Genomic DNA, 27,612 nt, shown 5'->3' on the forward strand with positions numbered 1-27,612 from the left:
CGTTTTTCGATGCAGTGACCCGTAGCGGAGGATGGGCACCCACGGCACTCACCGTATCTCCTTTCTCTCCCTTCTCTCCCTTGGTCCCCGCCGCACACTGAGGTTAGAGACACACGGTTGAGACCGCTTTGGGACAGATTTCAAATAATGGCCGACGCTCGTTGCAGCAAAACGACGTAGTTGCCTACCGGACTTGAATGAACGGCAGAACAGTCATCACCCTAGGAGAGAAACGCTGTGTCAAATGCCAACTTAAAAGCTTTTTTTTTTTTTTTCCTTTGTGGTTCCATGTAGCTTTTCCAGCACAAGGCATGTCAGGGCATTGTAAAGACTTGAAACATTCCGCTGATATTAATTCTTTTTGTACGCACAAAGTGTGACTCACCCGGTTGCCTTTTTCCCCTTTGATCCCAGAAACTCGGGCAAGATTTATAAGCTGCAACAAACACACACACACACACACATGAATACCACCTACCGTGGTTACACAGTTAAGCTAAATGGTCAAGCGTTCTTCGATTGATTAGCTACGCATGCATCACTGAGGGACAAGAATATTGACGCAAAAGATTTGCACGTTGAATCCTCCAGCACGAATGTACGTCTGCGTCCCAGACGTATCGCAGTTTCGTTTCTGGGGCTGCTCACCCGAACGCTTCCACACGAGGATGTTTCAGTATCTGCTGTTACCAGGTGGTGGCACTATTTCATAAAAATAAACAGCCTGACACTGCTTCAGTTTACAGCTAAAAAAAAACAAAAAAATAAAGATGATGTGAGGTGAACTCGTGCACTCAGACATTACCGCATAGCTACTACGGGAGACGAGGATCAGTAGGAATGTTTGATTCCCTCGGCACGCGACTGAGTGGAGCAGATGCTCTGCGATACCCCACACGCACACCCTAAACTTGATCGCCTTTCAAAAAAAAAAGAGCTCAAGTCTTTTGTCTCCTAATCGGTGACGACATCAGAGTCCACCTGCCATCTGTGAGCTTTCGCACGGCATAAAGTAGCGAGCGTCTTGATGCCGCAACCGTCTCTCTGCGTGCGGGCCAGTGCGCGCACACCCATCACGCCGCTTGCCTCCTCCCGCGTCCGATGTTTTGAAAGCTAAACCCAAAGATGACTCACCGTTTCCAAGCTCTGGTCTCCGATAGCGGACTTAGTCAGGCCCCTTGCAGTTAAAAGCTTTGAGGCTTTCCCTGTGCTGTTTACAAGGAGGAGTAGCGATGCCACTTTGGCTGCATGTCATACAAATTGCCAAACGGGCCCTTTCTGTTGGCCGTCTTCAAAGGGTGGCCATTTTTATTTTAGTTCCTTTTTTTTTGTTGTTGAAATTTTACAGTGTTTTTTTTTTTAATTGACTCACGCTTATATTATTAAATAAAATATAAATGTGGCCTGGACATGTCGTACAAATTTTATAACGGCAACATGATGTACCCGAAAGAAAATTCATTATTTCCTAAGGGAAAAGCCGTTATTGAATTGGACGTTTAAACGTCAACCGGTATCACGATGTGAAGTGGGCTTGCCTTTATCAGGTTCCTCGCTCTCTTTCTCTGTCTGTCACAACACCAATTTTTAATGAAGACAACTGTCTCTATTTCCGTATTAGACTCATTTTCAAGCAGATTTAATGTGTGGCAAATTCCACTCTCGTTTTTGCTTCACGTAATGAAGTCGGTGATTCTATTAAAAGTTTGCAGAACAATAACACTGTGATGGAAATTGTTTTCAGGCGTAGCTCGAGGATAAGGCGGCTAGGCACAAGCCAAAACAACCCTTAGCTTTCCATCCATCTCTCTATTCATCCATTGTCTGATTCGCTTCAGACAAGTTTTTGAAAACTACAGGACAGGAAGTAGAGTTTTGGCCCCCAAAAACATGGAAATTCAATGCTTTTGAATAACAACCAGACTTACTTTCTGTGTCAGGTCTTTGGATGAGAAGATTTCCTTGGTGAAGTAGACAAGTAGAGGTTAGTCGCAAAAACGAGATGGCGGCCTCGTGTTGTCAGTGTGGAAAGTTCAAAGTTCAAGTCAATGGAAATGCCAGGACCGCAAAGGGAATAAATCTTGATTTTCAAATTTGAGTCCTGAATGTAGCTGAAATTTACAACAACAAAAATATTCCAATGGTGGCAACAAAGGTCTATAATATCACACAAGGTTCAGGAAACTAACGAATAAACGTACTCGCAATTAGCATGTATAAAATTAACCTTTAGGTGACAAAAGGCACTTCTTGCGCTATTTTGACATGCGGGGACTGAACACTTGCCACTTGCAATTTAAATCCAATCAGACTTTCTGAGAATCGTTTCAAGCGACAAAAGCCAGTGGTGGAGTATATGTGCAAGCCCTTCAAAGCATTACTTGTTACCTGGCTAAAAGTGTTTTCCAAGTCATTCTCTGCGGCTCGTCGACTCTTGGAGGCATCCGGTGGGCACTGTAACCGCGTAAGAAAATATTGAACACAAGCCGAAAAGGTGACGTGCGCAGAACCCCCCCCCCCATTAAGGTCCTTGGAAGTTTCATCGTTTTGTGTTGAAAGTAGTCCGAACTCCTTTAATCAAACGTTGCCAGGCTCATATACAGCCATGCTACATTATTACTCTTGGCGTATTTATTTTAGTGCACCTGGAACCAATCTCGAGACCAGACTTTTGGTACACTGTGTGACAATATCAAGTTAAGTCTTGATATACGGTGAGAAAATGTCAAGGTATTTTGAGCAGGTCCCCGACTTGTCTTGTCGGGAAGGACAATAACTGTAGGGTGATTGATATCGGAGGCACCAAAAGGTGACAAATCTTACTTGAGCTCCTGGTATTTCACAGCAGGTCTCCTGGTCGGCTAGGGATGCGTCGCAATAGAGCGCCACCTGTTGAATGTCCATCTGAGAGAGACAGAGGGAGGAAGATAAACAACGTGCGCGTCAATGAAGGCGGTAAACAAAGCTGAGAGCCAATTAAGCGCTCGTTTATATGAAGCGTTAGCAAAGCGCTTTGTCAGGAGGTTTTTGTGCGCCCGTGTGTATGAATACCCATTTCCCGCGTTAACCAAATATGCTTTCGGACTAATGAAGTTAATTGATCTTTAAACTAATATAAATGCCGGGACCGCTGGATCTATTCACCATTAATAGGGCCGCTCACGGCGCACTCATTCTCCCCGGCAGTTTGCTGCTTTTTAATCATGACTGAACAAGCTCGCCTCACCCGGGGAACATCAGATAGGGTCCAGAAAACACACACTCCAATATGAATACGCAGACGTGCAAAGAGAGAGAAAGACTCTTCGGAACAAAGGGATTGGAGTGCAAACAATGTTGTCTCAGTGGAGGGTCTTCAAATCGGCGGATATGCGAGCAAAAAGGCTTCTCGGACCTTGGCTATGCAGAACATGCTCTGAAATGATCCGAAGCAGTTTGTCAAAAGAAAACACAATCATGAAAATGAAATGCCCGATCCGAGAATAAAGTTCAAGATCACCGTATATCTTAATGACGGTCGTTTCAGAAGCTTGTAAAACCGTCGCCGTTTAACGACTCGCGCCGAAGCCCGAGCTCAATCAAAAGGTGTCCCAAGAATCAAAAATAAAAAGCTATTAAAACACGGCAGTCACACGCCGCACTCCAATACGAGCGTACCTGTACAGGCCCGGCGTCCGTAGCTCGAATGGCCAGTAGCGTGTGCCCATCAGTAGACATTTTGCCACGGGGCTCCAGGGGCTGCGTCTCCATGGCGTTGCAGTCCACGAGGAGCGAGACGGAATCCCGCCGTACGCTCAGGGCCAACTTGTGCCAGCCTAAGTCCAGCAGAGTTTCCACAGCCTCGTTAGCGAATGCGCAGCTCACCAGGTCGTCCGGGACGTCCGCCCGTCTCGCTCTCAGCGACAGGGTGCCGTCTTGGCCGTTGAGGTCTACCGAGAGCTGCAGATGGGGGGGCAGAGATGGCATCAGAACGGGACGTGTGGGCATCAACGCACAGAATTCGGAATGTAGAAAAATACATTTAAAAACAAACAAACAAAAAATAAAAAGACTTGAGGCTACTTCATGTGAAAGCGACAGGAATGGGTGTCAACAAAGATTAATACGTACAGGCGGCACGCAGGGAGGATTTAAAAAAGGAAGACATTAATTACGCACACGAGCAGTGGAGCCAATAAATCATTCCTAATGAGGGAACCAGGCCTCCATTCATCATGCATATTGAGTATTTAAATCTGGCTGCTAGTGATGATAGGTACCCCAAGGAATCCCCGCGTTTCGTCATGCAACACTCCCGCGCGGGTGAATAGCAACGAAGGGCGACACCGTAATATACGGAACATCGTTGAATTGGATCAGCACGGCAAAGAAGTCAAGAGAGACGATTCGAAGGAGGGTTAGGGTGGGTTAAGGCGCCTGCAATGAAACCGGGAAAAATTGTCAAGGGTTTGGAAAGTGACGATGCCATCGATAGTTTGCAGCCAAAAAATAGTGAAGAATGGTGGCTGTATCGGAAGTGATGATCCTGAAAGGGAAAGGATGCTTAGAGAGATCAGACGGCTGAAGCAAGGTGGAGGGACAAGGAGAATCTGGAGGTAGGGCTGCTTAGGGAAAGGTGACTACAAAGATGGTACTCTCAGAAAGAAAAACAAAACCTGAGGGTATCCCTGCTCATCAGATATCTGGAGGAGGTAGGTGGTGTCCCTCAGGGCAGCCTTTTTTAATGTCAAGGTGAATATGAGAGTGAACTCCTCAGGAAGGCCATCAGGAAACACCTCACTGGAAACACAGAAAAGTCAAGAATGCTTCATGACGGGCGAAATGAAAGAAATTGCCACAGATTCATTTTCAGTGCGGCTATATTTGCTCTTCCTTTGACAAAACACACTCCCTCACTCCCGCACTCATTTGCTATGCGAGACTGGACGCATTGAAACCTTTATTCCGGCGGTGGGGCAGTTGTTTTGAAGCAATGTGTGTCCTGCAGAAGGTCTAAATTTATTGTTGAAAATGCTTTTGTTTTTTTGTAAAATCAAAAACGGTAGGTTTCAACGTATTTTCATCCGGGCGTGATCATTTTTTTGTTGTTGTTGCCAATTTAAAGGATTGGTCGCTTAGACATTTCCTCTGATGTGTCGGAGGGAGAGATGACACCGAGTAGGTGAGCTTCCGCTGGCTTTGTGATCCCTGTTTACTTCCCCACCACCTTTGGAAGATAGCGGCTGCATTACAATGCGAAGCGCACGATGAGTCAGTAACCCTTTGGCATTCATTTTCCTCGCAGATACGGCCCAGCGAGCTGCAGCTCTGCTGTTCGGTCAAGGGCATCTCAACACCCAGACAATTATGAATGAAAGTGCATTGAGGGATGAAGGGTTTACCAACATCCCCGGTGAAACGCGGGCTCAGTGAGATGGCAAATACTTTGAAATGTTCCGTGATGCTTCCTTTGCCCACGTGCGCAGTGACTGGTAGCTGGCGGCTGCGTTCCCACCTCATGAAATGATTTATGACTGGAGGAGGTGGCGAAGGATGTAGAACGGAAAGGCGAGAAGGAGAAAAGAACGAAGTGTTTTTGTAAAAAGCTCTGGAAACTGGTAGCGCGTTTCAATAGGGCCAAAAAAAAAATAATAATACAGTAAGTACGATATGATATCTACAATGTAAGATATGCTCGTAATGTTTTTGTTGGGGGGGTGGCGGTGGTTCGGAGCCACATCCATTTCACAAACGCCATCGTAACGCTTGTCGCAAACGCATGGCAAAAGCGCAAAGCGATAAGGAATTTCATTTTCATAGATCATTTTGAATGTGATCGGCGGGGAGGGCCTAGCAAATAATTCCTTGCCGTTGCACTCCCGCCCTTGGTGAAACGAAAAGTGGCTGAGGTGCAGGCCTTTTTTTTTAATACAGAAGAGAGACGGTATGTCATGCGTCGTTTACTTTTGTGGTTGAGACCGTGTCGCAAAAATGTATACTGCGGTTCGACCTGCAGACGGACGCTGCAATCGGCCTCACAAACGCATTTAATGCACGAGCAAATCGTCATGCAAGGCAGGTGATAATGTTTTAGATTTCTTTGGATTTTTAGCCTCGATATTTTATTTTTTTCTCCCTATTGTGAAATGTGCTTTGGACTGTATATTGCAGGACCAAAAGACGTGAGATTCATTGATCGCGATCTGGGTTGCGTGCCGCAATATTAGAAAATGGCTTTGCCCTCTTTTGATCCCCTCCACAGACATAAAAAAAATGAAACAGGCCGAAAGCAATCAAATCCGACTTTGCTGAGCGGTGGCCATTTTGCTGGCAACAGACAAATGAAACAATTGGCTTCATTTGGCTGTCACTCATTTGTGAGTCGATTAGTCTCTAATACAAAGCCAACCATTAGCCTCCAATCACTCGACACACACGCATCTCAGTCTCATTGCGGATAAATTAAAAAGCCGCTTGATTGACAGCACGCCACGTTTTTATATGCTTTGCCCACACTGAGCCGGAATGATCACATTAGCACGAAAGCATTGCGATCACTTTCATGGAGTGAAAGCCTGAGAACAAGCCTTAGGGTTGGTTTGAAATGCGCTTAGATTGGAATCAGTCAGTCCAGGCCAAAAAGACTCTTCTTTACACCACCACGTGAAAAAAAACACACGAATGTCTAGGATTGGACGCCTGGATACTCATCCAGCCGTCAATTTCGCTTTTTTTTAATCTTGCGTTCTTCTCTTTTTACAATGCGGCGTCCCCAGTGGCGGGGGAGAGGAAGTTGTCTATCTGGAAATGCAATCAGGCATTCCAAGTCTCCGCGTTGTACGAGATCGAAAGAAGCTTCCGAGTTGACTGTCAGTCATTTTGGTCGGTAATGGCTCGCCGTGTAAATCTCCCTCGGTTGTGAGCTGAGCGAGCGCAAGGAGATGCACGTTCAACTTACTCGGTGGGACGGATGAGAGGAGTCTTGCCCAAGCGGAGGATGACGGGCCCGCGAGGGTTGCGGATCTTCTTGACATCTTGATTCTTGAGGAGGGAGAACCGCCTCACCAAATCAAAGCCTGCGAATGGCATTGATCTTGGTCGACATCCTCACCAGAACCAGAGGAAAGAAACTCGAAAGAGACCTGACGTCACCTGTGATGTTATCCCGAGGCGAATGTGGAAACTTCCATTCCTCCACTTGTAAAGCCGGGCACGGAGCATCTGGGGAGACAAATAGTAGGCCGGCGGCCATTCATAGCTTTGTCGGTTGACGAGATGGGAACATGACGCATCGCAACAGTGCTGGTTGTTGACTGCGCACTCCAGACGTACAAACAAAATTGATCCAAAATGTAGTCCGAAACTGAGCGGAACACGCTGAGCTAGATGAAACGAGGTCAATGATGAACGTGGCTCCATCGGACTGCACTTGATGGACATGTTCGCACCTTGTCAAAATGGGTGGGGTGGGGGTGGGGGGGTTAGAAGATTACTGATGGTGCTTGACAGACTAAAAAGAGGCTGGGGTGGGAGGTTATGTGAGATGTGTGGAAAAACGGGGCTGTTAGAGTGAATCAACGTCATTGATCTTTTAAGGGCAGAGGACTGAGCAAGGCATTATACCAGGCCCACTTTCATTTTGCTGGAGGGGAGAAATTGTCTTTTGTCATTCTTTAACAATCTTATGATGGGGCAAATTCACCTCAAAAAGCAACGTTTCCATCAAAAGAAATCCAAATTAAAAATGGAGTCCAATCTTGCTGTAGTTAAAGCTGCTAACAAATTGCCGTTCAGTCCTTAATTGAACTGAATCCAAGTATCTTTGGGATGCTAAATCAAACGTAAGAGACCGAGGCGTATTATTGAGAGACCTATAAACAAAAGAAGAAGAAATAAACCCCCTTTATTAAGGGCCGTGAAGAAGAAATGCTTTTTTCATTTGCATTTGCCTTCCTGTTCTTCCATTTTAATGGAATTGAATGCAAATGAGAATTGGGGACGTAGTAGCGAATGCAGGCCATGGCTGCTCTCAAGCACGTCATGCCTCATGTCAGTCCTGTCAGGAGCTAAAATTACGACCGAAATGAGAGCATAATTACGATTGAGAGAGTCATTTAAGTTCAGAGAGGCCCGCTGGAAAATCGAATAAGTCATCACCTATTCATCTTGATGCCCCCGGAGCATCTGCTCGACACGGCGCCAAGCCGTGCCGACAAAGCAATGCGCACGTTGCGGCTTGTCTGTATGCGGCGCGTGTTGTGCTGTCGCCGTTGAGGTCGACTTGCACAAATCAAGGCGTTACCGGTCACGTAAGGATGGATTGGTTAGCAGAGGGAGGGAAAAGAAAATCAAAACACTGTCTTTTTAACTTGGCCCTGCACTGATATTGGCTTCTGCAAAGTCAGCGCCAACTGAAATCTCTTGCAGCCTTTCAAAAACTGCCTGTCAAAAAACAAAAACAAGAAAAAGAAACGTAAACACTGAGCCTATCTCTTCATTGCTGGGATTTTTTTTTATGTCAAGAAAAAAAAAGCTCTTTGCCGCTTGGCCTTTTTTTAAATTCTTTTGGTTTTCATCACCGGCTTCCCCCCGACCCATCCCAGAGTCAAGATGAAAGGCATGTCGGCTGTAGAGAGCCCGTGACTAGAGGCGAGGAAAGCAGAGGGAACCGCAAAAAGCTGAATAACAACACATGAGCTGACAAGGTGGAGGGAAGATGATCAGTGCTTGTGATCAAAAGTAGAGGAGGGGTGAAGACTTTTGCCACTTTTGTCCTGCCTTTCGTCCTGCCTTTCAGTGTTGTCATGTCTTGAAACTCATTTTTATTTGTTGGCTTTTGACTCAGCATGAGACTTGATTTTTCGTTTGACTGTTTTTGTGAAATGAATGCAGTGCTCCATTTCAAAAAAATATATTTTTTGCCGATTTTCGAGCTGTTGACACGTTTGTCAAAACAAGAGAGTTTTAAGGAAACGAGCGCTCCGAGCATTTTTTTTTCTCTTTTTAGGAAAACAATGCAAGCACCCGGATTACAAGAGCATCTGCCAAAAAGCTCAACTCAAACGCGCATTTTGTAACCGCCGAAGGCGTAAAAGTGGTCTTGTCTTCTTTCTTTCTTCTACATGTGGCAAAGGTCGCTGCAACCCATTAGGATCTGTGAGCTTCCCTTAGATAATACACTTGAAGCAGGTGTTCATTAGGGAGAGGAGGTCAAAAGTCCGCTCACACGGTGTGGTTCTTAATATCGAGCGTGCTTTACAGTGTGCCTTTCACAGATAATTGGACTGGATTGCTGATCAGCCCAGAATGTTTCTCTCTCAGAGCTTCGCAGTACGCCGGGCCATTAAAGTCACCCAAGGCATGCGCAGGGCGACGCGCGATGTCGTTGATTTCATACAATGGACTCCATTGTGTAGATTGGGCTCAAATAAGGGAGCGGAAACCGCAGACTAAGAAGGTAATAGATATGGCGGGAGGATCTAAGGTGGGCGTCTCGCACGCTTCTGCTTCGAGGCAAATGAGTGAACATTCCTGGTTGTTTTCCCAGAGACAAAACTGCAGCACAGATGAGTGGAAAGACATAAAACAGCACTCTTGGATGGCTAAGCTTTCCCCCCCCCGTTTGGGCCCCCTGGCCTAATTTTATGATACGGCTGTTATTAGGGCAGACAAACATTAGCCTTGAGAGCTTTGTAAACTGCGATGTGACACGTGGAGCGGTTGGTCTGCATTTGCATAGATACAGGGACGGGGGTCGAGATTGGAAATGGCACAAATGGCTGACTTTGTGAGAAACAAACTGACAAACTGAGAAGCGAGTTATTTGTGCACTCTGTATCGGTAGTTCTTGAATACACTGCAATCACTGCAAGACGGTGCTTTGTGGGGACGTATACTCTCAGTTCGCACAGCGAAGGGCATATTTCAAAAGTGATGATATTTGTATGCTTGAGCTCGACAACGTTTTGCGACGCAGAAGATGATCATAGTCACACAGTAGTTGCTATTTGCGTGAAGGCGAGTGGCAGACCGGATCGCTGGCTATTGGTGTCAACTTGTGCTGTGAAGAAGCTTCGACACAATTCAATCGGAACAGAAACGAGGTGTCGAAGGGATTCATATGCCGCAAAATAAAATTCCTTCCGGGTGCGTTCAACAATACACGAAAGGTTTGCGGAGGAATCAACCGATCGCAAGATCTAATTGAATGACTAAAATACCGACATTTTACCTCAAAGTACCGGTTAGCGGTCACGCTAGAGACCCCATTAGATTTGGCGTCATTTCCTTTCAAGCTATTCTTTTCTGTGGAAATCTAAAACCGTCATTACCACGCAGCAAAATGATAGGTGGAGAAGATTCTCGCGACCGACTTGGGCACGAGTGACTGCCGCAAGATAACTGTATTACAAATATTTATTGATGACGCAGATGTTACTTAGCACAGGAACGAATCGTGAAAGTGGCCCCAGTGGCCGACAAAAGAGATGATTCCAACTTAACTTTTGATCGCAGGGACTCTGCGGTGCACAAAAAAGAAAAAAAAAACATATCACCTTATCAAAGCAATTAGATTTGCCCGAGAGGACCGGTCTCCGAGGCCTTCTGCAGCACGATTCCTCCACGCCAGTTTTAATTCAGCCACTCCCCAGATGTCATGTCAGCAAATTAGCGGCAAATTGAGATTTGGCTGAATCAACAGTTGCGAGCATGTTTTTCGCCTCGCTGCCTGGCGCGAAAGGTTCGGGCTGCGCTTGCGACGTGGCTTGCTTTCTCTCAAAGCGCCGCGGCGGAGAGACTCAAGGGAAGGCGCAAGCTAGCGCGGTCTCTTCTTGACTCGCCGGTGATGAGCGGCTTCTCGAAGCTTCTTATGGAACTCCGTTGAGTGACACTGCACCCAAGTGGGGCCGATGGGACTATTTCAAACTTCATACATACAACGAGTAGCGTAAAGCGATTGAGACGTTTATTGTACGGAGGAAAGGAAAAAAAATGTCAGTCAATCAGCACGCCTGCTGGAATGATTGCCGGCTCCTGAAGAGAAACGTGACCGCGCATTTCAACCACACGCTGACCACCCCGCCGCTGAGGGCCAGCCGTTGAAACCAAGTAAGCCATAATTACGCCTCGTATAACGGCAAGCGTCGAGCCGCATCGGCTCTTCGTAGCCAAGGCCTTTTTGTGGGGAAAATCGGCAAAATCGGCAAATGGAAAGTCAATGACGTCAAATCGGGACTTGGAAATGCGATCGTTATAGGGATGAAAATGAATGAAAGGAGGTTCCACCGTATCAGTTTAAATCTTGCGCAATGCTAGCGTGACCTCGAGCAAGGCGCAACTTCTTGGCTTTCTCGTATCGTACTGTGATGCACCGGCGTCTCATGGCTTCATTCATTTCAATGTACCTTGTGGGGTACATATTTGCATTCTTTAAAGCCCGGAAAGGAACGGGAGCCTCACCTTGCTCTGATGGAAGTGTTGCGCACGAGCCGAGGCCGATGGCCAGCAGAGTCAGGCAGGAAGTAAGAAGCCGCATGCTTTCGTACACCTCGCCTCACCTCAGCCACCACCTGAAGGACGAATGGGCAGAAAACGTCAAACTCCTCCCCGGTGTTCGGCCTGCTCACCCTTCGGCTGTGTTTCCAGTGGCAAACTTATGCCGCCGTCAATCTCAAATAGATGCTGGTGTTTATTTTTGCATGCAAATATGACATAAACGTGCATCTGTTGAGCCACAACAAGCTTGAGGAAGCAAACAATTATGATGTGCACCTGACGGTCCGGTTTCAGAAACCTCACCATAAAAAAAAAACAACCAAAACCCGGAAGAGGGATGAAATAGTTGAAGCGGAATCTTGCTTGCGACTCAACAATCCCACAACCAATCATACGGTTTCTACAAAACCATTTATTGTCAGCATCTGCAGTCCCTTTCCTTTTTTCCTTGAGTTAAACATGACAATGCGCTCGCATAAACACGCCACGCAGCTACGCAGCCACGCTCCTCGCCGACTGACCCACATTTGCCCCCTCAGCTGGCGAGAGAGGCTCAGAGGGTCGCGGTGTTTACACGTAAGCCACTATTTACACGGCGTCCTCAAGGGAGGCGAGTGAGCAAACTGCCTCCTGTCGACACACTTGTCCTGCCTTCCTGGGGCGATGACCTCCACCCCCGTGCGCCCCCCCCCCCCCCCCCCCCCCCACGAGGACACAACGCAATAGCATTTAGCATTCCCACCATAGCATTCGATCAAGCCAACGAGCGTATAAAGCCATAATCCATCCTTGTTCAAAACCATTTGTGTGTGGGGGCGGGAGGGGGTGTGGGGGGGGGGGGGTTAAAATAAAACATCATGAAACTATATTCCCCCCTGCGGCTCCAATGGGCAGAAGGTTAATCAAAGCCTCGGATGGCTATTTGAGCGCTCTACACCTGCCGGCGGCCAGATATCACATCATCATTATAATCAGCAAATTCACACAATACATGACGCATCACGAAACGGCTGCATACAAAGTAGCTTGTTGCTATCGTTTTCTGGCCATAATCCCCATGAATTTTGTAAGCCTCCCGTGATGTGTTGCAAATCAATTTTTTTTCTTTCACTGCCGTAGCCACAGAGCTGGCCAGAGAAGATAAAGTTGGGACTTGGCCGACGCGCCGTCCCCAAGCACAGAAAGAAGGCAAACAAATGTTTAGGTCGCTGTAAATGGAGGGAGAGTAGAAGAAAATAGGGGCCTATTTGGAGGCCAAATCCAGAAGTCGCGGGAAGCTTATTGATCAATAATAAACCCAGCAGTGACATCTGTCTTTTGACCTAAGGCCAATTGTCTCCTTCCAATTCTCTAATCATTTCCACTCCCTACACATGGTGAGGTAAGTGCGCTCAGTGCTTTGTAAATCTTAGAAACGCAATTCGTCATTGTCCTTGTTTACGACGGGAGTGACGATCATAAAACTCAAGGATCACGTCAGGCAAAGGAGCTTTATTTATATAGTGTGGTTCATACACAAGATAACTCAATGTGCTTCGCAATTAAACGTTTGAGATTTCAAAGCGTTTCCCTTTTAGGATGTAGCACAGGTCTTTGCATGGCCCTGCAGAAGGATTGGACTTTATGGCTTTTTTTTTCTTTTTTCTTCAAGTCATTCTTTGAAAGTACTCATTTGAGGGTCTGACAAATAATGCCGGGCTGAATGCTAGCAGCCCAAGTTGCGCGCTTCCTTATTTGAATGCACCGGACTTTGAATGCAAAGATGCCATCGAGTTATGATAGATCTTCGGCCTAAGCAATCACTGGGAGCAATAGAAACTCGCTGAGGCAATATCCCAAAGTGTGCTGTGCGCAGGATAGGCTGAGGCAAGTTTTCATGAGTCTTACGTTCTGGCCAGTGTCCAAGAGCTTGAGTAGTCGGTAATGAGAAACAGGCCGGCGAAGTTGCAGAGGAAGAGGAAAGAAGGAAAAAAAAAAAAAAGGCAGGACAGTTAATGGCAAGCAATCCTCAGAGGGAGTCTACTCCACACTGTCTCAAGTTACCAGAGACATGGACGCTTTCAAAACGCTTACACTGTGAGAAAGGGGAGGGAAAAAAAAAAAAAAACATCTCACGACTTAAGCTGGTTGGCCCGGAGCCCATAAAATGCATTGCTGCTGATACCTCATGAAATATTCACGACTGATCCGAATAAACAGTCCACGGGGCTCATAGACTTTGCTGCAAGCCCCCACATAGAAGCTCCTGAAGCACTTTCCACATTTGCCCAAAGCTCGTGTAAGCTGCATGGAAGTCATTTGTAACGCGTCATGTTTCCGAGGTGTGTGCGTGGGGAGGAGAGGGTCAGCGCGGGCATTCATGTAAAAAAAACTGCAAAGGCAGAGGGGGCTGACTAATTCCGAAACAGATGTGACTTTGGTCTCCCCGCAAAGCAAGTCGATTGAATCCTGACATGACGCCTCGTTGACGGGCAAGCGCGAGCTACGATGCCGCGGCGCTCGCGTGACCTGATTGCAAGGCCATACGAACAGGCCGCATGCGTCTTGGCTCCATCAAATTTGGCTTTGGCGAAAGAGCGGCGGTAAAGCTTGCCACACACGTCACTCGACGCGGTAACTGGACAGTCGACAGCGTCAAAAGGTGATTCCCCGAATTGTTGCAAGAGTGCAAAAACGATTTTTTTGTGTCTCCCGCTATGATGTGGAGCTATTGCATCTGGAACTGTGCAATGAGTGTGGTTAGTTCGTATTAGTTACACAGCTGAGTCAGCGCCCCCCGCCCCCCTTGAAAAGACAAAAGCCAAGTTAATGTGAACTTTTTTTTCCCCCTTTACTTTGACCTTCTTTGACCCTCGCACTTGCTGAAAGAAATGAGTCCAGATTCGCCGCCGTTGCACATCGCGTCAGGCAATTAACAGCCCATTGAAAACATACCTTGAATTTGGGATTAAATCCACAAACTTGTTATGACATGAATCCGACGAGAAACGTTTGCATATCACGATGGGGATGTAAATCCAAAGTAATCCAGCGTTTGCTCGGATCCTTGAAGCGACTTTTCTTTTGTCTTGAGGCGTCCTCCACGGAGAAAGGGAAGAGGAGGAAAAGTCACGGCGAGAGTGGCTGTCCAACTTTTCCCCTCCCCTCTCATTCCCGAGTCTCTGCCTCTCTCCCCCCCCCCCCCTCTGTGTCTCAAAATCTTCCCCTGCGTGGCTCAGTTTCTTTTCTCCTCGTTTTTCAGGAGGGAGATCCCTTGATGACATCATCACGCCGAGTACAAGAAGGCCGGGGGGCCACGGGGGTGGGGTTGTCTCTAATATTTCAAGCGTCTTTCCTCTAAGGCCCGTCCGTGCCCTTTCCTTACCTCTCTTGTTTGCTCATTCGTTGCCTCACGGAGTTTGATTCATCCCGTTCATCAAGGCGTTGTTGCCATTCCGACTTGGGGTGGGGCCTTGCTGATCGTGACCTTGCGGCGGCTTTGTGATGAATGAAGAAGAATTCACCGCATTATAATGCCAAAAAAAAAAAAGTATCGTACGTGTACCCTGCTTGTTTCATTGTCGAACGCTGGCTTTTATTGAAGCAATCCATAGAGGCCCCAGTTGCAGCCCCCGGGAACAGAAGACATGATTGCTTACCTTCACAGCCACATCAGCGGCATCTCATAAATTGTTCAATAGGCAAACGTCAGCTTGCCGTTCTTCTTGCGAGTAGCCCACTGTTGCTTGTTGGCTTCTGAGTGATAAATGGCCATCTCATATTTCTGTGACGTGTGTCGAGAGGGCCTCCGTACTTTGACATTAGCTCGAAGCTTTAGCCTCTTAGATAGCCTCGGGCGTTTGCACCTTTTTTTTAACACTCCCGTTTACGAAAATAGGGCCCTCCATCTCATGATCTGATTGTAAGGATTTTGTGTTGCTCTGCAGTGGCAAAATACCGCAGAAGATATCCTTGATCCTTACAATGGTTTATCGTTATTTGGTCCATGTCCTTTCCTTCCCCCAAAGTTGAAGAAAAAGGTGTGCTAATGTTCCCCCTTTCAACTTGTGGCCTTTCCCAATCATCCGTCTCATTTGTCTCCATCATACCCTCCGCCGCACGGTCCGCCGTCCGTAGCATTCGTTATATCAACGGCCCCTTCTTCCTGAACCTGGCGTTGCTTACCAGCTCGTTTCAGGAGTAACTTTCCCAAGCGCGGGCAGTGGATGGATTCTGGCCCTGGTCTTTACTGGCTCACTTATTTCCACTCCATGCTCTGGTGCTCCTTTAAGGGGATGAGCGATGAGAGAGCAAGAGATCGCTGAAAGAGTGCAGGAGATCTTATCTGAAGGCCAAACCCTGCTGAGGGTTGCTGACAGGAGATTTGTGTTCCCCCCCCCCCCCTCAAAACAAAAGCATCATGTTTGTTATTTGCACTTCAACCGTAACCAAAAATGAATTGACGCCGGGCACCTGTGTTTTATTACCGCCTTGCGTCAAATATGTGCACCCAAATACATTGACTTCATTTTCCTCCATCAACCCTCGTTGACTGAGTGCAAGTGAGACTTGTAACAATAAAAAATGTGTTTGCGTGCCCGCTGCCGCTCCGCTTGCTGCTTTCCATTATTACGGCAATAAGACACGGAATAAAGTGAAAATGCCAAGCGGTGAGCTGCAGCAAAGCGCCATTAGAAGATAGAAGATGAGCGCGCGCGCATTGTGGATTTAAGACTGCGGAGGGACGCGGCGTATTATGGTACTCAAGTCTGGTTTGCTTGTTGTGACGTGAGGGTGGTGGGAGTGCAAAAAAAAAAAAGTAGAGCTCGATAAAATGGAAGGACAGCGTTCATAAAAAGAGGGGGAAAAATGGAGTTCATGTGGGCGAAAGGCAACAAAGACACAAAAAAAAAATTGGATTGGATGAAGACAAGTACACACCGCAGACCTCGGCCACGTGAACCCTATTTTGCCAACTGACACATATTCCCAAACACAGCATTAATGTCTCCCTCCCCTCATTCTTTCCAACCACGAGAAACATTTGAAAGAGAACGTGGGAGGCTGAACGGAATAAGCTGACTGCATAGGAGTAAGACGACAAAAGATGCAAAAGACGGAATGGAAATACAGTAGCCGGGGTTTTTTCCATTTCAAGACCAGAAAGCGTTGGTGTAGTTTTGGCCTTTTTTTTTTTTTTTTTTACTTGCCAGTGTGAATTAGAGAGAAGGTTGCTCTGCCTCCTCTAAATGTTTCATGATGTTTACCAGCCTGTTTGTTGTGAGAGCAGATCAAGGGCAGACCACTCCCACCGGCACGCACCGGAGGGGAGGGCTTGCACAAGAGGCGAGGGAAGGAAACATCGGCGGGATGAATGGCTCCATGCGGAGCCGGGAGGGGCGTTCGGTGATGGATGCTTGGCCAGATGCAAGCGGACGTTACGACGGCATCGCAAATCCGCCGCGCGTATAGGTCGCCTTATTGTATGCTGCTATTTCGCTGTCTGCTCAAATAACATGCGGGTACCAATCACGTTTGAGGCGCACGGAAGTGAGCGGCAATGAAAGAAGCATTACCATAAATAGATTTCAATCATCACAATTCTGTCCCCAGAGAATTAAAAGCCCAAATCGAGGCGGACTTGTATCTCAGTCGCTGTGACGTGTCGAGGCGACCTGGTGAACCTCGTTGAAGAGGAATGAAGATAGATTGAGGGTTGTCAATACAAGGGGCGCTCATTCCTTTGGACTAAATTGCGGTCCCCCCCCCCAAAAAAAATGTAGACACTAAGCAGCTGAACTGATTCAATAAATGTGCATGTATCCGCACTTGGCGGTCAACCAGTTCAAGGGTGTATCGCGCCTCGCATTGAAAGTCGCCCGGGATTAGCCCCAGCTCACCCGCAGCACCCGTGAGGATAAGCGGTAAAGAAAACGAACGGATAGGCTGCACGCATGCGCATCTCGATATGCATATATATATATATATATATATGTAATGTAGCATTGCGATATTTATATACATAGTATCTGTAGTATTGTTCAATGGAGTCTTGTGAAAGCAGTCTTAGAAGATGGTTGACTTTGCATACCCCCCCCCCCCCCCCCCCCACAGAAATCTCTTCTCAAGACTATTGGGTTGAGATGTGAAAGTGAAAAAGGAATGTGGAATTCTTTAGGCTTTGATCAGGGTTCCCGGAAGAGCCGCTGTCGGAAGGCAATTAGTGCAAAATTGCGTAAAGCTTGTATTGTGTTGTCTTGTTCATTCTTCAACTTGCAACTAGTGGGACCCGTGAGGTATTTTGTTATTTATTTGTTTTTACTCGTTGCCAGATAAAAGAAGAAGAAGAACACGGGGGGGGAACAAGAAGACAGCAAGAATCCTTACAGTAGACCCTCAAAAAAAAATACACAAAGAACTCGTATGCTAGATAAGGAAAAGAAAAATGCCGTGACAACACGACCATTTGTCTTTGTTTCAGAAAAAGTAGATGCGTGTTTTATGAAAGGGGGCCATTTGAAATGGAAAACAAAAATTATCCGTTATATTTGTCACATTGTGTGAGAAAAATAATCTTTGGGGAAACAAAAATCGTATTGAAGTATCAACTTTTGCAAACAGTTTGATTGATTGTGGGCAACATGAAATCCAACCTACAACTAACTATAAGGATCTTATAAGGATATATAAGGATGATCTTTTCAGGTTGGTTTGTGTTGGGGCTTAGCCGTAAGGTAACTTGCCATTTCGAAACATTCACGTGGCCTCGTGGCCCCCCATTTCTGCCTGACGAGCTGTAAGTTGATAATTGACGTTTTCACATGAGATCAGAGCTGACCTGCAAGCGAGCAGGGGGAGCGTTTAGGCGGCGGCGGCGGCAAAGCTCCTGATGCCGCCACGCCATTCCGCCAGGTAATTACACCCGAGCACACAAGCCCAGCCGCTGCTTATTGAATTCATATCAAATGAAGCTCGAGAGAAAGTGCCGGTGGAGATCCAACCTCCTCTTCCGAATCATTTCCGTGCCTTGTTTTGTTTTGCAGTGCTGCTTATTGAAAGCTTGCTCATCCGAGATTGTGTTTCACCTTCGCCAACAGCTTTTAGGTCCTCTAATCACCAAAAATGGGCCCTTAGAAACATCATCCATAGCACCCCAATCAATGACGCCCCCCCCCACCCCTCCCCGCCTCTTCTGTGTGTACCGCATGCCTATGTTGCATTTGTATCACGGCTCTCCTTGTCTTCTCGCCCTCACGCCACATTCTCCAGCTCATTTCTCCTATAATTGCCTCTTCAGCCAACATTCTCATGCCCTCTTTTTTTAAATTTATTATTTCTATGAGGTTTTTATGAATCCTCGCAAAGGTCACGTTTGAGCCAAGCCAAATGTAGATGACTCCACTTTGAAGATCCCCACGCATTCCGATGAGCTGCGATAACAAATGCTGTTTTCCTTTCTCCGATTGGCATTGCCGCAGTCTATCTCTGCTCTAATTGTTCATTAGCCTGCCACTTGGGGGCGTCCTGGCCATATGCTTCCATTCAGAGCCTTCCAAGCAACAACAAACGGATTCTTTTTTTTTCCCTTCACAATCTCCAGCATATCTCCATGAGTAGCATATCCTCCGTCACCCTCCCTTCATTCCGCCGTCCCTTCCGTTCTTTAAATCAGCTGCGATAAAACAGATGCCACGGTGAAATGTCACAAGCGTATCTCAAACCGCCAGAGCATTAACCCAGTCCACCTCGGGTGCCTTTCTTGCTTCTGCAAGGGCTGGAGCGCGGGTGGAGGCAGGCCTTGAATGGCCATAGATGAAGAGCCCCTAAGGTTTTCAGAGAGCAGGATGATAAACGGGCCAGGGAGAGAGAAAGTGCACATTTTTTTTCCCAGATGGACAGCATATGCTGGATAAAATATCGCATGAAGATGAGTAAAATAGTGAAAAGAGCGTTTCAGGTATGGCCGAATCAGACTGTGAACGGTGATGGCAGTGAGCATCCATCTGCAAAGGTCGGGGTGGGATCTGAGCCACATCTCGGTGGGGCCGATTTGGTTGATAATGGACTAATAAAGCAGCGCCTTGCTCCCAACGCCCGTCATAAATCTTTCATTGTTATTCTCGTCTCCTCCATCTCTCTTTCCCAGGCACCTCCTTCACTCCCCCAACCACCGACTATCATTTTCACCCGCATGGCCATCTCATGTGCCGTTAGCCGCACAATAGAAGGGTCCATTGATGCGTTTTTGAATAGATAGCGGTTCCAGGTTGGACAATGGATGCAGCTCGCGCAATATCCGAGCCCCGTGCTTTTCGTTGATAGAGTAACTGAAAAGGAACAGCGGGGGGAGTTTTAAAAGCTGTTGTAAATAGGTAATGGGTGGGGGGGGGGGGGCTCTGAATAGCTGCAGAGCGAGTGGCGTCATCCTCAAACCAACAGTTGCTTCATGATAGCCACTTTGCTAAGACTCTTTGTCCACCACGGCCAGCCTATGTGGCTCCTCTTCATTGACTTCAGCCTAATTCACCAGAACTGATTGGCTTTGAATCAGCAGAATAAAGTCAAAATGCGGCAGGGTTTTGCCCCTCCAGACTTGGTTAATCCACCTCTGGCAAAAATATTTGAAGCAGCTCTCACGTCTGCGATGCCGTTCTACACGACTGCAGTCTGCAACTGTAATAATTGGGACAAGTTGTTCAATGAGACGAGCAGCAGCATTCTGGAGCAACTGGATATGCTTGGTGGAGGTTTGGCTGACTCCAAAGTAAAGTGCATTCTAGTAATCCAGCCGGGATGTGACGAACCCATGAACGGTCAAATCAAAAAGATATGTTTTGTGTTGGTGGTTTCTGTTTTGTTTACTGTGATTCATTTTTACAGTACAGAAAAAAAAGGAAAGTAAAAATGCTGGGGTAGCCTCGGAGCCGAGTATTCTTTCATCGTACGTGATGCAAAAGTGCTTGAGATGAGCAATCACAGACCCGCCTTTGCCGTTCTTCAGGGCAAGTCGACAGGACCTCGCCATATGTATTGTAAAAAGAGCGCTTCCTATCCTTTCTAAATTTCTCTTCCCGTCTCATCGGCACAGCACTGCTCTCTCGGCGAAGGTATGCGCACATCCAGCTGGTGTGTGTCATGCTCGGCTGCTTGGTACTCCTCATTAATGGCCACAGTGGCCGGGAGAGCAGCTGGACACACACACACACACACACAAAATATTCATTCCGCTGATTACCATACTGCTTGTCTCTCAGAAAAAAAAAGCATGGACAGGTGGAAATGGAGTGGTTGGGTTGCTGTTGTTTCACCGCAGAGCACCATCGTAGCGCCGTGAAATGGCTTTCATGCTGATGGCCAAATGGCAGGCGTCCATTTCCGGCAAAGCAGAAAATGCCACAGGGGTAAACGTTCAAGGCTGCACTTAGAATTGCTGGAATTTTGCCTCAAGTGGGTGTCAACAAATGCATTCGTCATTGCAAGTGTCCCCCAAACTCATGACAAGCTGTTTAATGAATTGAAGAAGCAAAGCAACCGACAATAAGCCATGTTTATAGCGAGCATGTTTTTTTTTCCTTGTCCTCTAAGGGTTGCGTTCAGGGGATGTCGTGAATACTTAGCAACTGTGTGCATGTGAAGCCCTTTGAGTCTGTTTGTGATTTTCGGTCTTGAGGAATAAATGTGACTTGACTTGGCTTGCGCCAACCACAATGTCACAGAAGCGGGAGGGTGGAGCACAAGATTCAGTCCCGCAGGCCTGTAGTGGCTCCACAGAGATTCTTCATTTTGTGACGACCATTATTTGAAGTGGATTACGAAAAAGCCAGCTAACGCAGAAACTGTTTTGCTTCAGGCAAATGTCAGCGAGCGACGCTTGGCTAACCTGTAAATAAACATTTCGGAACAGCGTTAGCACGTGGCATGGATTATTAAATCTAAATCGCAGCATTGATTTTACTGTAGCGATTGTGAAAACCAAGAGATTTTGGGCAACGTTGTCTCGACTGGCTCAGTTTCTTTCCGGGGTCGTAAGTGTTTGGCAAGTGGGAAAAGGAAGCGCTCTAATGGCAGCATTTAGCTAATGCCGTCTAAGGCAGCAGTTTCGGGGCCATTGAGATTTCACGCAGCAACAGCTGCGCCAGTCAACAATCTCTCTCTTTTAATCCGTAGCTACCTAGTGGAAAGTATACGCCATTGCTGGTACTTTGGCTCGACTACATTCGTCCAAAGACAAAACGGGATACCCATAGCTGGTAGACTGACACTCGGAGATTTCAAAGAAGCCTGGCAAATATCGTGTGAAGTTTTTGGGTGATGTTGATATTCCAAAAGAAAATACACATGAGCACATCACCTGCCTGCAAGGCACATGCAAATTTGCGAAGAAGCGTCTGGATGTCTTTCTAAACGGGGGCTCGTGTAACATTTTATTTGCTGAGCCAAGACAACAGATCAAAACAGATCAGGGTTGAAAGCTCCGAATGGAAAACGGCACGATCCAAAGAGCCAGCAAATCGAGAACTGTGAGTTTTTTGCGTTCCGAGCTTTTTTTTTCTGCCACATAAAGAGCTTGGAATGTTCTCCTTCCGCCATCATTTCCTACCAACCCGTCTTTCCCGCTCGCCACGCTTGACAGTTTATCCCCCGTCCTTTTTTCCAATAAGTTTCTCCTGATATGACTTTGTCCCACTGTATTATTTTGTCGCTCTTTTCCTTTCTCCTTGCCGCTCCGCCTCCCCTTCTTCTTCCACTCCCTCCTTTCTTGTCCCCTCTCCCAGGCTGCGTATGAGGTGATGTATGGTCCCTGTCAGCGTTAGAATCAATGAGACGCCGGTTGTTTTAATTTAGCCGGGGAGCCCCGGCGGATCTGGATCCTCAGCATCGTGGCAGAGCGATGGCAGTGGGGCTTTCTCTCTCTTTTGGCCCCCACACCCCTCCGTCCTCCCACGCCGGCTCGTTGCATTGATCAACACTTGGCTCCGGCGGGACAAGGCTCCGCGTGTCCCACCAAGGATTTAGAGACCCAGTGAGCTCACCTGTTGCTCGGTTAAAGGCGCTCCGGAGTCACGCCGGCGCCGAGTGATGAGTCGGCCTCACGGCCCGCCGTGTCAGCAATCTTGAGCCTCGAGGACAGCCCGGGCAAAGTCAAAGACGGGTTTAAATCACAAGGCTGTCGGGGTGTTTTGCGGGCTGCCGCAACACTTTCATTGCATGTCGCTGTAACTCCGCCGCAGGGATCGAAATCACTCTTCGGAAATAAATGACCTAATTTGGGGTATTGATGGGGGACGACTGGGCTATCGCCAAACAAAGGTTGGGTGGCTTTCCTGACAACGCGGGCATATTATATCAACAAGGACCCGAGCTATTGAACAAACGTCGCAGATTTTTATTTCATGAAGGAAATGCCAATGGAATCTATGCCGAGTAGGGCTCGGCGCCCTGCAGGCATGCAAAAAATCCAGATGGGACAGCGAAACAATCGACATGGGCCCAAAATGGGAAAAGCTTGGACGTGCCTCATTTGAGCCACATGCCCCCCGAGATTCATCAGCCGCACCCCCCCTCCCCCTCCCAACGGCTCGACCTCTCCTTCCTTCTGCCCTTTCATCTTTTCATCTTGATCACCTCCTGTCATGATCACGATCACGATTCATCTCTGCGCATGTCCCCCCAATACGCTGTGATGAGTGAAAGGCGTAATGCCCAAGCTCACACACGATGGGCGAAAACAATTAACCGGGGCGCTTTGAAACAAGAGCGAGTGGCTGAGAAATATGAAAAGAACGTGCGGCGCGAGACGAGCGGGGCCAATCAGAAATCAAAGAGATGCTCCCTGCCGCGGTTGATGAGCTGAAATACTGCTGAGATAAAATCGTCTGATAAGAAAATGCAGTGTCATAGGCTCCACTGTGGCTTTGTTACAGCACATACTTAGCCCGCTTACGGACAATTTTTGAAAGAAAACTTTTCATCCTCCATCCTGGGTCCCAAGAATGGCCGTTTGTCCATCTGGGACGGATGGGCCGTTGGCTCCCAGGAAGGGAAAGCCCATCTCTGGCTTTTCTGAAATCCATTGCGAGGTGTTGGGTCCAAGATAATGTCAGCTGCTACTTTCTTCCTGTAATGCACATCGATGGACCTTACGCCCTACGGGTAGAATGAAATGTCACATGCGACCAGTCACTGAGTCAAAATCGAAATCGTATGGAACGGAAAGGCTCCTCTCGCAAAACTGTTCCACCGCGGCACACTGTATTGAGAGTAAAGCGGTGCCCCACTGACAAAAAATCATTACTGAGCACCGCGACAGGCCTTGAGCAGGCGCCTTCGATTGCATTAAAGCCCCACGCCACCACCCCCAGCTCTCAAATGCATCCTTCTGTCCTGTTTTTACTCCCTTGCTTGGAGGCACTGTGGGATTATCACAAAGAAATTGTACTTTGTGATTGCTGCTTGGCCAGAAAGAAAGCCTGCGCGTGTTTGGTTCAAGTGGAACTGACCTTCGAGTGTGATGATCAAGCAGAGAGAGAAAATCGTCCCCCCTCTTCTAGCCAGCTTTTAAGTTTCCCAATTGGGCAGATTGGTTGCAATTCCTGTCTGACTTTGTGCTTGGTTTGATCTTTCCCGCCGCCTGGCGCTTTTCTTGTGCTGCAAGCCCAGTGTGGGAAGACTTTGGTTTTCAATTGGAGTAAAATTGGAAGCCGTCTTGCCCTCAATAAGGGGGTCTCAAGTCGTACAGCGGCTGGGAAACCCGAATCCCCCAAAATTCATAACTTGTCCGTCCATAGCCTTTCCACAGTTGAACCTCTTCAACGCTTTAGGTGCAGACGAGACTTTTCCCTGATCGGGTATATCGGTGCTTCACAACCAACAGGAACAATCTGCCTTGCTTGCTGTTCAATCCGGCTAGTGAGGGACTACTGATTACAAGAGACTTTCCTTTGTTTCCGTCTCTCCCCATTCTTTTCACGGTTGTTCTCGTTGTGCTATTTGCTCTCATTTTGACTGTCATCCTTGTTCCCCGCTTGGCTATCTTGGGAGTCTCTAATCATGGCCTATAACGCTTGCTTACGCCCACATCGCCGTTGTCACCGCTGCCAGCTTTGTACTGAACACATTTCAGGTGCATCCGTATCGTGCTAATAATCTTTTTTTTTCTTCAATTAAGCTAATTGAGAAGGACTGTGAATTTTAATAAATGACATCAAGCCTCAATAACCCCTCACTGCCGCTGTTCCTTCCCCTTGTCAAGCCATTTCATCCATGGCTCCATCTTGGTCTTGCGACCATCTAGACTTCCCTGGCCAAATATATTCCCCAACAGCCCCCACCCCCTCACTTTCCCCTTCTGCGTGGCTGCTCACCACTTGCCCCCGGGGTTCTCCTCAATGTAAATGACTAGGCAGCACTCCACATGACAATCCCATTTGCAAGATGTGCCCCCTTCCCTTAGATGCAAAGGGGGAAAAAAACAGGCTTGGAGAACAAATAAGTCAGCCATACGCTAATAACTTGTTTCTTTTTTTTTTTTTTGAATGAAAAGGCAAGAATATATGTATAAATTAGGGTTGAAAGAAAAACAAAACAGCCACCCGCGAGGATGGGGGGTTTGACTCCTCAACCTCCTTCACTTGCGTTCTGAGGTTTTTAGAGCCTCGTAACATTCACAAGCGTTTATAGCTTTGTGACCTTGGGGACAGCTTATGCATTAATAGGCTGGAGTATAAGCAGTCTTCTTTTTTTTTGGGGGGGGGTAGTTTTTTAGTAGGCTCTAAAGGTTCGCCGCTGTACTGCATCTCGGAGATTTGCCATCGTTGTTGAACTGCGCTTGTGAAAAGGTGCACGCCAGACGTATGGACGTATATGCACGTAAATGTGTTATTTTCACTGCAGAGACAGAAAATAACACATGATACACACTACAATAGCACGAGGATTTCAGCTTCCCGGTTTCTGTAGTTGTGTTCGTTTGCCGTCCCGCTCCGAGTGAAGTCATGTCATGTTGAGTCTTATCACAGTGTTTGTTTGCAGCTTTGATTTTTGCTTTTGGGCTTTGTTATTTTGGTATTTTTGGATTTCCTTGGTCTTTGTTTGTTTTGTGCTGTTTTTTTTTTCTTTTTCTTTTTTTTTCCGTTTGAGATTAAATTCCGACATGCCTCCCTGATTCTCTGCACTTGGGTCCTTAGCCGTGTCAAATTGCGACAATGTTTGCTGATCCGATTGGGGTTTCTTTCCCATTATTTTTAAACGTTGATCGCGTCAGGCTGTTACTTTGCATCGAGAATGCTTGAAATGAAAGAGCCATTTGAAGTCAACTCAAAGGCAGCCAGCCTACGTTATATGGGGCTGAATCGCGCTTTATAAGGTGATTATTTTCATGCTGTTTTGCAGTAGCTAGGCTATTAAATCCATAAACTATATCAAAAGATGTCCCCTGGTTCAAGTAAAGGCTTACTATCCTCCGAATTGGTCAACACCTTGCATAGGTTCTCCTAATAGCAAAAATCTTTATGACAATGACACACTCGGGAGGGAAGGATCATTTGTGTCCCGATTCCCACCATTTTCTTTTGTCATGCATATTCATGAAATTTGTCCCCAGCATTGCCTTTTTAAAACATCGCACGAGGGATCACATTCAAGCGCATACTGGAGTGCAGGGCGATTTATGCTGTGTGGTGGTAATAACAAACAATAGATGAACAAAAACCGTTTCTGTAAACTGGAAGGGAAGAAGTTAACCTTTGGGAATTGAGCATCCCTCCTTTTAGAAAAATGATTGCCCAATTTTTTTTTCAATGGAATTATCTGTCGGGTTTTGTGCATATAAATAAGTAAGTAAATGAAGATGTTACATATCTTGCATACATTAATTTGTTGAGGGAAACGCATTGCACCGCATTGCGATCTCAAACTATTTTCCCAGTTGATGCGATTCGTGAGTAAGGATGCTTGAAAGGAAGACGGGAGAAGGAGATGAAGCAATCTATTCCCGTCTTGCCATAGGCTGTCTTGAGTTTGGCACGCAGAGGTTCTTTGAGTGGGATGAAATAATATTTCCATTCTCTCAGGAGTGAAATGGGGTCCCTGAACACATTCTCCTTTTGATCCGGAGACACACTTCAAGGCTTTCCGCGTCATCAGTGAGAAGAGGAAGATGACACAGCGATGGGGTGTCGGGGGGTCGGGGGGGTGATCAATTATTCTAGCTAGCAAGCTACATACAATAGTCCACTGCAGAAAAACATGCAAACCACTTCTTTCCATTTGACATTTATGTCCCAGAATAATAATACCTTCTTACCTGCAACGATTCAGCACTCCAAATATTCATCGCTCATCAACTTTCCCCCAATCGATACGTTTTTACACGATCTAGACAAAGTGTTTACAACCAGGATGCGCATCGTACTCGGCTCTTTTGTGGCTAACGTTAGCCGTGATCTAAATTACGGGTCAGGTTTGGATTTTCATGGAAGCGATGGCCGACCAGACAGTTGCTATTTGAAAAGAGCCGCTCGCTTGTTTTATCGCAAGCATCCGCAGTACGTGTGGGTGGTATCCTCACCTTCTTGACACTTCCAGTTTTATCTCCAACATGCTTCCCTCTTAACAAAATACCCCCAAGGTTTGAAGCCACCTGTGCATCCATGTCTTGTCACCTCCACTTAGTTCTCTCATGGTTTTGGTGAGTTTTTTTTCTGCTCAAACATTAGAAGGCTAAATATCTGTAAAGGAACCGGCAAGTCCCGAGGATTTCTGGGTCGCTTGGCATGTGAGAGAGCCCGTAGTGGATTGCATTAGCCGAAGCCTCCCACTAAATTATGCCAGCATTTCGAGAAGCCCCTCGGCGCTTTGGAGAGGCGATTCATCCTGACGGGAAGTAGGTTGCCATGATATGTGACGAGTGCTTTGTTGAGAGAGCTCGGTGGAGCCAAAAGGAGCCTCAATGAGGACTTTACCTCGTTTCGGACACTCCAGAAGGCAAATATGACATGGCGGTTTCCCTGTTTGTATGATACGGACGGTGACATTTAGCTGATTAGCTTGGCCAGCGCTTGGATGAGGGAGATGCATTTGGTGGGGGCTGACATCTCATGCTATCGTGGGAATGGATCCTTAGAGGACCGGCCCGGCTCTTCAAATAACGCTGGATTT

The 27,612-nt window shown here is 47.0% G+C and overlaps 1 protein-coding gene across 2 annotated transcripts in view; it reads right to left on the minus strand.

Moving 5' to 3' along the window:
* col16a1 (collagen, type XVI, alpha 1) overlaps nt 1-14,640 on the minus strand; it is a 33,611-nt gene extending 18,971 nt beyond the window's left edge. The window contains exons 1-12 of one of the 2 annotated variants that reach the window (XM_052070096.1): nt 14,410-14,640; nt 11,440-11,549; nt 7,132-7,200; nt 6,938-7,055; nt 4,656-4,779; nt 3,658-3,939; nt 2,824-2,904; nt 2,389-2,454; nt 1,929-1,961; nt 386-436; nt 189-221; nt 53-97 (exon numbers count right to left, since the gene is read on the minus strand). In XM_052070096.1, the coding sequence (XP_051926056.1) occupies nt 53-97; nt 189-221; nt 386-436; nt 1,929-1,961; nt 2,389-2,454; nt 2,824-2,904; nt 3,658-3,939; nt 4,656-4,779; nt 6,938-7,055; nt 7,132-7,200; nt 11,440-11,515 (978 nt within the window). In that variant the 5' untranslated portion in view covers nt 11,516-11,549; nt 14,410-14,640. The remainder of the gene's footprint in view (nt 1-52; nt 98-188; nt 222-385; nt 437-1,928; nt 1,962-2,388; nt 2,455-2,823; nt 2,905-3,657; nt 3,940-4,655; nt 4,780-6,937; nt 7,056-7,131; nt 7,201-11,439; nt 11,550-14,409) is intronic. The other variant, XM_052070097.1, reaches the window with a different exon arrangement.
* Nucleotides 14,641-27,612: the final 12,972 nt, after the last annotated feature.

The sequence above is a fragment of the Hippocampus zosterae genome, chromosome 7, assembly GCF_025434085.1.
Source record: "Hippocampus zosterae strain Florida chromosome 7, ASM2543408v3, whole genome shotgun sequence".
NCBI classification, from domain to species: domain Eukaryota; kingdom Metazoa; phylum Chordata; class Actinopteri; order Syngnathiformes; family Syngnathidae; genus Hippocampus; species Hippocampus zosterae.